At 40.4% G+C, this 13,053-nt stretch overlaps 1 protein-coding gene across 1 annotated transcript in view; it reads left to right on the top strand.

Annotated features, from left to right (window-relative positions):
• LOC111147123 (TNF superfamily member 11) overlaps positions 1-11,982 on the top strand; it is a 32,327-nt gene extending 20,345 nt beyond the window's left edge. The window contains exons 3-5 of the mRNA XM_022503026.1: positions 6,340-6,382; positions 6,463-6,561; positions 10,556-11,982. Coding sequence (XP_022358734.1) covers positions 6,340-6,382; positions 6,463-6,561; positions 10,556-10,977 — 564 coding nt within the window. The 3' untranslated portion in view covers positions 10,978-11,982. The remainder of the gene's footprint in view (positions 1-6,339; positions 6,383-6,462; positions 6,562-10,555) is intronic.
• The last annotated feature ends 1,071 nt before the right edge of the window (positions 11,983-13,053 follow it).

The following is a 13,053-nucleotide window of genomic DNA, read 5'->3' as shown; positions in this document are numbered from 1 at the left end:
AGAAGACTACTTGTTACAGTGTGACCATAAAATGAATTCATTCATTCATGTGAGTTTTCTTAGTAACTTCTAGGTAATGATCCTAGTTGTCAGGGGTAGGTTGTAGAAACAGGCGGGGCTGGGGGGTGGGGCAATTCTTTTTGTCTCCTGCATGTAACAGTTGCTAAGCATGCTGTATTCTGAGAAGACAAATCACTGGTCTTCCTGAGGAGCAACTATCGGGTTCTCTTTTGTGGCTCTCAGAGAAGACCTTCGAGGAAATTGCAAGGAGGACTCTGCCCAGCTTTTCACCTTGTGAACTGTTTCTGGCTCCTGCTAAAGGCTGTTTGCTGGGAGGTGTGCAAAGCTACCTGTTCTTCCTTATGATCGTGTAGACCACATATGCACAGGATGAACTTTTTTTTTTAACTTACACCTGGATTTAAAATAAGATAAACACACATAATATTCTAAAAAAGATCTCTTTCATCTGAATAATTCATTCAGAGGAGAGAAGTCGGGATATTCTTTGTAGTGTTTTCCCCAGATTAGATGATCAGAACTTTTTGAATTCAAAGAAACCAGAAGCAATGTCTGAATGATAAGATCTGGGAATAAAGAACCGTACATTTTAAGACACTCTAATTAGTGTGACAGAAGTGGAGGACTAGAGTGGATGAAAATAAATGCAAATGCACTGCTTGGAAAATAAATGGGATTGTCAATTGGGGTGAAGTTGCAGTTCTCCTTTAGAAGGGTTTTCCTATAATCTTGAAAATTAAAAATATTAGGGGGGCATTCAAGAAAGATCCATGCTTGGCATATACATAGCCAAGTATCTGTTCTTTGAGGAAAATGACAAACCAGAGTAGCTCCTGCCGTGTGGTATGGACTCGGCAGAGTCACAGTTGGAGTTCGACACGCCTGTTGTGGGGTCTGCAGGCCCGTGGTTTGCGCACTTCAGCAGCCAAGCCCTGAACATGGGCTCTGAGCCTGTTTTCTGAAGACCCTGGAAATTCTGAGACCATATTTCCTGATGTCAAGGGTCTTTTTTGTCAGATTTTCCAGACAACCTGCAGGGACTTGGCAGTCAGATCTCCAGTGAAGATAAGCCTCCTTTCAGACTTTCTACTTCAGGGAGGAAAAAAAACCCTCTAAGGATTTCTTGGCAGGCATAGGGGGAAAAAAAAAGATCTTTTTTTTAAAAAGATTTTATTTATTAATTTTTTGAGAGAGAGAGAGAGAGAGTATGAGAGAGATCACAACCAGGGGCGCAAGATAGAGGGAGAAGCAGACTCTTCCCCTGAGCAGGATCAGTGCAGGACTTGATCCCAGAACCCTGGGATCGTGACCTGAGCCAAAGGCAGACGCTTAACCTACTGAACCATCCAGGTGCCATCCAGGGGGAAAAAAGATCTTTTCCCCTCTCCCCACTTAGGTTCTCCAGTTGGAGCTTTATAAATTAGACTGATAAGAGAAAGATGAATAAAAGAAAAGCATAGGGGCACCTGTGTGGCTCAGTGGGTTAAGCCTCTGCTCAGGTCATGGTCTCAGGGTCCTGGGATCGAGCCCCACATCGGGCTCCTTGCTCAGCAGGGAGCCTGCTTCTCCCTCTCCCTCCGTCTGCTTGCTTGTAATCTCTATCTCTATATCAAATAAATAAATAAAATCTTAAAAAAAAAAGAAAGAAAAGCATATGCATGTATTGAATGTATGTTTCCTAAAGAAATGAAGACCTGAGGAAATGGTTAGCTTGACTGGTTTTTATACTAGGTTTGATGGACAGCGGAGAGGTGCAGGGAAAAATGTGACAGGACAGAAGAGTCTGAGCTATGGTTAGTAAACTGGGGAAATCTTAACAAGGCCTGTTTCTCCCAGTTCTTCTTAGTGTCCTTCCATCTTGGAGCTAAGGATGCTCATTTCCGCTAGTTAGGAGGAGAGCGCCTCTCATGCGAAGGTCTTATGACCTGCTTCAAAGGAGAAAGATGAGTCAGAGGGTTCTTCCTGCACCTGCCATTCCTCAAATTCCTTCAGCTTTAAGTATTCAATAGGTTGAGGGCTTATATTTTGGGGTAGCACTTTCTGAGCCCCATGATGGACCATTGAAACTTTTCTGTCAGCTTTCAGGCATGTGTTTGGTGACATTTGTAAAGGGACAGGGATGTACAGCTCTGAAAGAAGAGTCAGGGGCAGAGTTTGAAGTCCCAGCTTTATGGGGAGAGCCCTTATTCTCTGATCCTCTATTTCCCAGTCTGAAAAATCAGCGTAGTGATAATTACCCAGCCTCTGATTCTAATAAGAATCAAATATGCTAATATAAGGGAAAATACTCTGTTAGCTATGCATGTAAGGGATTATTTAATTTTCAGCATGAATATGTGGAATATATATATAAGTTGGGAGAATATAATAAATCTATGGCCAAATACAGACATCACCAAACAGCCATACATGGGAGAACTCAATTAGTAATAATGTTTGTCAATGCTGGCCCTATATTAGAACCACCTGGAGAGATTCCTTTAAAAAAAAAAAAATACCAAGTCACTATTGGACTAAGTGGAGTTGGGGCCTGGGAACCCAAGATGTAGTCCTAGAAAAATGTTCTGGTTTTGGTTGACATCTACGCATATCATTTCAAGTTCAAAAAATTGGGGGTGAGGTAGGGATACAGGAACAGATAATAAGAGTACATTTTTTGGTAGCCTCAGGTCATAGACATACCATGTACTGCCTTTGCACATGGAAACTTCTCTATAGGGTTTGAGAGGGATTGCAACTTTGGGGTACCTAAGAATGGGTATAACACGAAAGCAGCATTAAATGATGGGTCTCCAGCTAGATTTCTAATTTGTCCTGATCAGGACACATTAGGGTTTCTTTTGTTTTGTTTGTTTTTTTGGTATTTGGGTTGTTTGTTGTGTTTTGTTTTGTTTGTTTTGCTTTATTTTTTAGCAGTCACTGAAAGTGCTTCTGAATGGTCCTGGTTATTGAATTTTCTTGTAATGAAAAGTTTCTGTGACAGTTCTGACCTAGGAGCCACTCCTTAAATGGGCAGGAGAAGTTTATTACCAGGTGGGAAAGAACAAACTTTCCCTGCCCGTTTAGTCAGTGACTTTAGTCTGCTGCTGCTTTTGCCTGGGTCTCAACCTTCACACAGTGTCAAATTGGCCCATCTCTGAAATCTTCTGGGATGTCAGAGGCTTTGCAGTTCTCAGATTGAGGCCCTAAGCCACCAGCACTAGCTCATCTGCTAGAAATGCAGAATCTCAGGCCCTACCCAAGACCTACTGAGTTAGCAACTCGGTTTCAACCTGCCCTCTGGTAGACTGTGATGCATGTGAGTCTGAGGACTACTGAGCTGGCACATAAGCTTTCCCATTGTTTTTCTCAATAAAAGGTGTGTTTTTCTCCATAGAAAAGCACAAAGCAGACATTTGGAGACATACGCCATACTTAGCTTTGCTTCTTTCCCCCCTCCTCCCTCTCCCCTTTGATGAGACAAATCAGGCCTAGAGGGAAAAATGAAGGGCAGCTTTATATTCCTGAATTAATCTGTCATCAAGGATCCTATTTCAATATTTTAATAGATAGTAATCAGGTAAAGAAACATTGTATATTTAAGAGAGTCAGTATGTATAAAGACATATTATATTGTAGGTGCACCTGGGTGGCTCAGTAGTTAAGCGTCTGCCTTCGGCTCAGGTCATGATCCCAGGGTTCTGGGATCAAGCTCTGCATGGGGCTCCCTGCTCTATGGGGGAGCCTGCTTCTCCCTCTTCCACTCCCCCTGCTTCTGTTCCCTCTCTCACTGTGTCTCTCTCTGTCGAATAAATAAATAAAATCTTTTAAAAAAAGACATACTGTAAATGTATAAATATATATACAATTTGTATCTCTATTATAAATGTATATATAATGAATAAAGATACATTGTACATATATGTATATACACTTATATAAAGCTGTAAAGATATACATGTATATAAAGATATACTGTATATACAAATATATAAGGATGCACATAACGTAGAAAGACACACTGTGCATCTGTAAATCTCTCTTATAAATACAGGGGAGACTAAACCAGGAAATTGCAGAAATCACAGTACCACTGGGAATCTAGAAGTCATAAGGAGAGAGTTAGGAGATTGGAGATCAGCTGGGGAGAAAAATAAATCTTGGATGGAGAGGGAAGAATAAGGCCTGGAAAGGGCCATTGCATGGCACCACTCAAAAAGGGCTGCCACAATTTGCCTAGAATCTCCTACAAGCAATGCTCCAGCGTTCTGCAGGGCAGTACCCTGGGCCAAGGCAAGGGCAGAAGGCAGCCCTGGATGAGCGCCTAAGGTTTCTTTGTAAAAGGTAGTCACACTGTGACTTTGTTAGGTAACAGAAGACAGTTGTGCTATCTCCTCCAAGGGTCTTTAAAAATAGAATAGATTTGGGGGGACGTGGGGGAGGGGTGTAGGGAGAGGGTGGTGGGGTTATGAACATTGGGGAAGATATGTGCTATGGGGAGTGCTGTGGAGTGTGTAAATCTGGTGATTCACAGACCTGTACCCCTGGGGTTAATAATACACTATATGTTTATAAAAAACTTAAAAAAAATAGAATAGATTCTTAGCTCTCTTGGGAGTCCTGAAGGCAGAGAGAAAAATCAATGGTCTTTTTAGAATCCTTCCAACTGTTAACAGTTGAAGTTGTGTTTGCCTCTATCTATCTATCATCATCTATCTATCCACCTGTTATCTATCTATCTATCTATCTATCTATCTATCATCTATCTCAAAGCCCTTCTCTTGAGATACTCAAAGAACTTGGGTTATATGGCTAATCTTTTAAACATCACAGGATGGGGCTGGGGGCAGGAGGGTGGGAAATGGTTAGTATGGATGGCCATCCCAGTAACAGAGAAATTAGGAATCTCTCAAGAGTGTTTCTAGTATCTAGGTATTTGAAGTACCAGACACTCTGCTAAGTGCCTACATGCATTTAATCTTAACCTCCCGCCTTATGATAGAGGTTCTATTAATATATTTAGTACAGGTAGGTGGCTGATAAGGGATTTGAACTGAAGTTAAATCTGACATTTCACCCACTCCATCTTAATAGTTAGTGGTAGGTGGGGTCAGGATTCAAACGGATATGCAGTTACTTACCTATCAGATCCTTCATTCTCAGGGCTCAAATAGAGATATGCAATTACCTGTGCTCTTTTCAAACTTGGGCTCTTTCTTTTTCTGGTTTGAGTTTCTTTCCCTCCCTTTCTTCCTTCCTGTCTCCCTCCCTCCCTCCCTCCTTCCTTCCTTCCTTCCTTTCTATTTTTCTATTTTTTTTCTATTTTTCTATTTTTCTTTTCTTTCTTTCTATCTTTCTATCTTTCTTTCTTTCTTTCAGATTTTATTTATTTATTTGAGAGAGTGAGCATGAGCCAAGTAGTGGAGCAGAGGGAGAGGGAGAAGCAGGCTTCCTGCTGAGTAGGAAGTCGAGGCTGGGCTCAATCCCAGCACCCTGGGACCATGACCTGAGCCAAAGGCAGATGCTTAACAGATTGAGCCACCCAGGCACCCCATCCTGGTTTGAGTTTCTAAACCTCTATTGGTGGAAGTATTTTGATTTAATTATTGATACTGTAAAAGCTCTTAGACTCCCATGTAGTACTTTAAATACACTGATTTTTTTTTTTAAATAAAAAATTAACCATTGGGAGCTAGGCATTATTCACTTTCCTGTGAACTGAACTTCATTGTGGTAGCAGGAATTCACTAATGAAATAGACATAAAAAGAACTTCCCTAAAGATTTAAGAGGGTCATATATTTTGTGGTAATTGTTATTTTCCTAGTTAACTTCATCTTCATTTATGTATCTGCTACAAATTCTTAAGTATGTTTAATTATTCTAGGTTTTATAATGTACATTGTCTTTTATTTCCTCTTATTGTCCAAAGTATTTTGTTAGATGGTATGTGTGTAAAGCATACGGACATAACTCTTTGGGATGAACATCTCTTTTTTAAGATTTTTAAATTTATTTTAGAGAGAGAGAGCCTACAAGTGGGGGGAGGGGCAGAGGGAGATAAACTCAAGCAGACTCCCCACTGAGCATGAAGCCTGACACAGGGCTTCTCACCACCCTGAGACCGTGACCTGAGCCGAAACCAAGAGTTGGACACCCAGGCACCCCAGGTTGAATTTTTCTTGATAGTTACCTAGAACACCAAAGAATTTGACTGCCTACACGTGCCTGGCATTAAAGGAAAGAAGATGAATTTATCATTACGTCCAAAAGTCCTAAATTCTTAGGTCTTGACTAGAAGAGTGAATACATAAAAAAGATTTTTGTCTTTTCATTTCAGGAGTTACAACATATTAAATCACAGCACATCAGAGCAGAGAAAGGTAAGCATGGTTCTGCATGAATATTTGAAATCATATAGGGTCAGTGTTCTTGGGGCTAATATGGTTTCTCTCCTCTCCAGCTATGATGGAAGGTTCATGGTTAGAACTGGCCAGGAGGGGCAAGCCTCATACTCAGCCTTTTGCTCATCTCACTATTAATGCCACTGACATCCCATCAGGTAAGTTCCATTTGCATCCAGCCTGAAAAAGATTTCAAGAGTCCTTTATCAGTCCACGTAAATACTCAAAACCATTATCAGCTGGTTACTAAAATTTTGAGAGCCCTTAACTTGTAGACCAGAAGAAGGATCGTTTGGTACTGAGTTGATGATCTCTACTGCGGAAACAGTTATTGTCAACTCTGCCAGAAAGGACGTCATCGCTTTTCATTTTCAGATCATCAAAATGGGTGCTTATTTTTAATGACTGCCGGTTGAGATTGCGGAACTGGGAAGGGCAATCCCTTGTTATGTTCATCTGTATTTCCCCAAACCAAAGTTGGTACATGCCCACCACCAACCTATGAAGTGTGTGATTTATGTCCTGCAGAATTCAGGTAGGGTCTTAACACAGTAATGTTTAAGAGGCAGTAGCCCTCTAGCAAAGGAGACACACTCCTTCCCCAAGGGCTTATTACTTTCTCTGGATAAGAATTTAGCTCAATGTACTGGAGAGCTGAATATCTTTTAGAAATGAGGAAACACCAGAGCTCTGTGCCTACAGATGTCCAGCTGTGTCCTAACCAATGTCCCAGCTAGCCCACCATGTAATCCCCACTGGGACTCTCTACCTTGCGATAGGTGAACATCCAAAAGGTTAAAAGAACATTATTTAATAGAGTGTCAGTGGACATCATTATTATGCTGCCATTTGTTCAACATAAAATATGTACCAGGCATTTCACTGTATTCCTTACCTCTGCTCTTACCATAACCCTGCAAGGTAAGTGATTATCATTCAGATTTGTAGACAAGGAAACCGAGTTCCACATAATTTATCTGCTCAAGATCACAGGGGTGGTAGGTTTAGAAATTGAGTTCCAATCCAGTTGATTCCCAAGTCCATGGTTTTTACACTACAGGCCATCTATATTCCTACCCTGTAGCCAGCTGGCTTTGTCAGAGAGAAAAAAATTCAGAGCCCTTATGTTCTTATTTTCTCGTAAGAAGTAAATTCCTGCAGTCTTAATAGAAGGGGCTTGTAGTCTGACGGCCTGGGTATGGGGCCCCATCGCACCACATACTGGCTGTGTGACCTCATACAGATTCCAAGTACCATTTGTGTGTCAGTTTCTTGACGGGGATGGAGATTCACTGGGTGACCGTGGAGATTCAACGAGGCTAGGTCGGAGCATGCGCACGGGGAGGCTGGCCTCTAGTAAGCACTCCGTGAATGCCACTTGTTACTATTATTTGAGTTTTATTAAATGGTTATGCATGTTCCACTCTGTTCCAAAAACGATTTAAGGCTAGTTTTTCTTGGAGTTAAAAAAAAAAAAAAAAAAAAAGACCCAAGTTTTCATAGTGATTTTGCCATCACTCTCATAGTGTGGGTCGCGGAGCCATATTCCCTGACTGTAGACGTGGAAATTGAGAAGCCAGCGACTCGGTTGGTAGCACATTTGCCTCCACCCTCTATCCTGCCCCAGAGATCTGCTTCATAAACAGATTTTCTCTCTGCACATGTGGATGTGCGCCGTCCATTGAAGTGACACTAATTTTCTGAGTGAAAACTGTTTTGCATATTAGCAAATGCAATCAAATTAATACCGATCAGCTGTTTGTGCTATGAACGTACTCTGCATTTATCTTTTCAGTTCACTTTAAATGGCATATGATAAATATTACATTACACCGTGTGCCAAAGTCTGTTTGGCAATAGCAAGCGTGTTTTAGTTATAAAGCTCTCTCTTCAGGCACCTAGCGTCAAGTCATTGCCAAAAAACAAGGCAAAACTCCCAGTTATTTTCCGACGGTTATTGAGTTTGTGAGTGAAATGAAGTCATGTATGCTCCGTTTAAGAAAATAACGTTTGCTCCTCTGGCTGAGCCAACAGCTCCTCGAGTCCATGTATCTCCCAGTTTCTGGCCAGAACTGCATTCTTCAGAGGAAGGTGGCTTTAATTTTGCATGTTCATTTTTGGCCTCTGTTTTATATTTATTTACACATAAGAAAAAAATCAGAGCCTGCCTTCTATTGACGGTTAGCTTATGGATTTGCAAATCTTCCTGAATAAAATGCATTGGGAAGTATTTTGCAAAGCCAGACTACAAGGCTTTCTTAAGGGGGCGGCTCAGGCTAAAAATTTGGACACGCCTCTTCCCTAGCCCCTAATTACACTGATCATAGGGGATGAGGGGCTGGGGGACAAGGTTGTCAGCATACCTTGTTAGTCATGGAAACGCAGCCTTGCCATATGTGGTCCCTCAACTCGATCACAGTGTATTTTTCTTTCCTCGTCTCCCACTCTTCTCTATTCTTGAGTTTTCATATTCATTCGCACTGATAGCTTTCCTCCCTTTACCTTCTGCATGCCGTGTGCATTACATTCTTTGCTCCAAGAGTTTTGCTCTCTGACACTACCCTTTCTCCCTTTTCTCAGCTCATCCACATTTAATTGAAGTCCTCCCCATCCTCTGGCTCCTGTGTCCCCCCATTGGGCTCAGTGCTCCTGGTCTCCATTCATTTCTGCAACGCTCACTTAGCTGTTGCCTAATTAAACTTCAACCAAGTGCTGTGGGACACGCAGCAATGAAGATACTATGTTTTCCATTTTATATGCCTATTTCTTATTTTCTCCACTATTAGTGCTAAGTGCCTCGAGGGTATACTGCTTGATAAAATTCTTAATTATGGGTGGAGTGAATCCCCATAGAAACCCCCACACAGATATTTACTGAATGACTGATCAACTAAATGAATTGGTGAATGGATGAGTGGATGCATAAAAATAAAGACGTGTTTAGTAGGGAATATGGACACTCCTTCCAATTGACTAGCTAATAGTGGAAGTGGTATGTGGTCAAGGTTCCTGTCTTTTCTCCTCTCCCCATTTCCTATTCTTTTCTGGCCTGTCCAGTCTGCACCTATTAGCCCTTGGTCTAACACTAACAGATCCAACCCACTGAGAGGGCAGACTTTTACCTTAGTCATTCTGCTTCTCTCTGTTAAGAGTCATCATTGGAGATAAACTCTAAGACAAATCATGAGTTGAGAGAAGGACTGAATACAGGAAGAAGGTAAGAAAAGAGAAACATGGGATAATTTTAGATGGGAAACATCTTGAATTTTGTTTGGTCTGTGAATGGATTAGGTGGCTAATTACCAGCCTGGAGGAATTACTTCACTAGTGTTTGTGGGACTGTGATGAATAATTTTGCAGTCCCCTCTTGATTCACTTGAAACCCTGAGATGACATTTACATTTGGAATGATATTTACATTTGGGGGGATATTTACGCTCTGGATGGTTTCATCTGGATGACCTGAGGTGGGACCTCCAATGAAAAAGAAAGAAGTGTGCAAAAGTGGGTCGTGGAGCCCGCAGTATCTTTAATGGCTTCTCAGGCTCTCTCTAGTGACCTCCTCTGGACTTCAGGAAGTAAACCGTCCTTGGACAGGATTTGGGAACATTTGAATCAAGCAAAGTCTGGAAGTTCTCTTCCTATGGTTGTCTCTTGCTTTTCTGTATCAACTGCCTTCACCTTATTCTCTGTCTTCAACCTTAAATGATCTTTCTGATTCTGTTGGCTGAATCCTGTATCTATTTCCATTTCAAGTTCTCAGGCTCAGTAACAATCCAACAAGGTCATTCTTGATCCTTCTGGGAAGAACTCTCTTTCCTTTGAATACTCATAGCAATTATCTGCACCTTTATTTTCAAGGTTCATGCCTTTCTTCTTAACTGAACACATACCATACCCATTTGTCATGTACTGTAGGCACCTTTAGGGAAGGAAAACTGAGGTTTTTGTCTTTGTACTCTCTTAGGTGCCTAGCAGAGAGCACTAAGCCCATCTTAATGTATTTCTGCCCTTTTAGAAAATAAATTCTGAGAAAGTATTCTCCCTTTGGAACAATAACGGTTATGCTTTTTTTCAGCCTCATGGAATCGTGAGGATGTCCTTCTCATTGAAGGGGGTGGATTTTAAATTGTGTGCCTTTCCTGTCCTCAGGTTCCCACAAAGTGAGTTTGTCCTCCTGGTACCATGACCGAGGTTGGGCCAAGATCTCCAACATGACTTTCAGCAATGGAAAACTAATAGTCAACCAAGATGGCTTCTATTTCCTGTATGCCAACATCTGCTTTCGACATCATGAAACTTCAGGAGACCTCGCCACAGAGTATCTTCAGTTGATGGTGTATGTCACTAAAACCAGCATCAAAATCCCAAGTTCTCATACCCTGATGAAAGGAGGTAGCACCAAATACTGGTCAGGGAACTCCGAATTCCATTTTTATTCCATAAATGTTGGAGGATTTTTTAAGCTACGATCTGGTGAGGAAATAAGCATCGAGGTATCCAACCCTTCACTATTGGATCCAGATCAAGATGCAACATACTTTGGGGCTTTTAAAGTTCTAGATATAGATTGAGTCCCATATTCTGTATTTCCTAGGATGTATGGGGAAAAGTTCTAAACAAGCCAAGAAAGATGTATATAGATGTGAGACTACTAAGGGGTATGACCCACAATGGTACAAGGAGACTCTTTCCATGCTTTTGACTCTGTCGCGAGCATGTGTATCTACCACCAATGGGAGACGTTGGAGTAAAGTGTGTTACAGTCTAAAGGCTTTCTTACATAATGGCTTTTACATTTTGTAATGAATTCCTAAAATTATACCAGATTAGAACAATTATGGTTGCCTTTATATGAAACTGCATTTGGGCTACGGGAGGGGGTTAATTCTCTGGATCTAGCCTGTGGTTATGTGCTTCATGTGGGGAGGGGGTCGTCTAATTGCCAACTGATGACCATCTGAAGGGTTAAGTTCCTTTGAATGGTTACATCATGCTGGAACCTTCAAATAAATACTTTTTCTAACGAGGAGAGAAAATATATGTATTTTTATATAATATCTAAAGTTATATTTCAGATGTAATGTTTTCTGTGCAAAGTATTGTAAATTATATTTGTGCCATAGTATTTGATTCAAAATATTTAAAAATGTCTTGCTGTTGACATATTTAATGTTTTAAATGTACATACATATTTAACTGGTGCACTTTGTAAATCCCCTGGGGAGAACTTGCAGCTAAGGGGGAAAAAAATGTTGTTTGGTAATATCAACTGTATTATACTTCTTTACTCTTTTTAACTTAATAGATTTTTCAGACTTGTCAAGTCTGTGCAAAAAAAATTAAAATGGCTGCCTTGAATAATAAGCAGGATGTTGGCCACCAGGTGCCTTTCAAATTTAGAAGCTAATTGACTTTAGGAAGCTGACATTGCCAAAAAGTATACATAATGGGCTACTGGAATCTGTCAAGAGTATTTATATAATTATTGAACAGGTGTTTTTTTCTACAAGTGCTGCAAATTGTAAATTTTGTGTTGGGTTTTTTTTTTTATGGGAAAGTTATCAGTGCCTTACCAGCAAAAAAAAAAAAAAAAAAAAATCCCATTTTTAATGTGGTAGATGATATTTTATACTGTACAGTAAAAACATTGCTTTTGAATGTTAATTTTTTTGGTACAAAAATAAATTTATAAGAAGACCTGCCTTGTGATGTTGTGCTTCTCTTTCATGTCTGTCTTATTCTGTGATGCCATTCTCTCCAATATGCTGTTGTGGCTTCCATCTTTCCAAAGGTTACTGGGAGAACTGCAGATTTAATTAAAAATTAGGAAGAGATTCAATTAAATTAATGAACCTCCAAATTTGAAAAATAATTTACAAGGGATATGTATACAAGAATGGAGCCAGATAGGAAATAAAGGCTTCTTCACTGCAAAAAGAAGAGTTTATGTTATGCATCTTTCTTGAGAAATTTTCGGTGTTGTACATTAGTTCCTAATGTCCTGTGGGACAATTGAACTGTGGGAGCCCTTGAACTTTTGAGAGCTTACCATGGTGAGGAAGCATTAACAATGGACTAGATGCTCAACCTCATGGGAATTTATGTGGGGGAGCTGTCCCAACCCATGCTGGTTACTCACGTGAGGGAGAAAGCAGAAAACAAGCAACTTGCGAAGACACAGGAAGCCATAATTTAAGGCACTTCACATTCGTGGATAAATGTTTCTTGATGGTTGTGAAGAATGGAAGGAGGAAAGAAACAGCAAATGTTAAAGAAGAAATTATACATTTTAAACAGCAAAGCTATGATTATAGGGCTCAATCATTGTCCAAAATACACCTATTGTTTTAAACCTATAAGTAACTCTGAAGTAGACTGGCACAAAATATGATTGCATGTTCCAATTGCTGAGCCTTGGCTTAAGGAAAAATGAATTTTTATATGCAATCAGAATTTCTCCACTCTCCATTGACACGAAATCTTGTTACATAAAGAACTTAAAAAAAAAAAAAAGATTTCATGTGTGTGACACGAAATCTTGTTATATAAAGAAGCTTATTAGCAGCCCTGGCTCCTATAATGCGACTCTGTCATTTCCACAGGTGAATGATATTCATTCATTTGTTCCACATTATTCACTGAACACC

The sequence above is a fragment of the Enhydra lutris genome, unplaced genomic scaffold (assembly GCF_002288905.1).
Source record: "Enhydra lutris kenyoni isolate GAN:26980312 unplaced genomic scaffold, ASM228890v2 scaffoldscaffold15, whole genome shotgun sequence".
Lineage (NCBI taxonomy): Eukaryota > Metazoa > Chordata > Mammalia > Carnivora > Mustelidae > Enhydra > Enhydra lutris.
The sequence above is the reverse complement of the archived record's forward strand: the minus strand, read 5'-3'. Positions and strand labels throughout refer to the sequence as shown.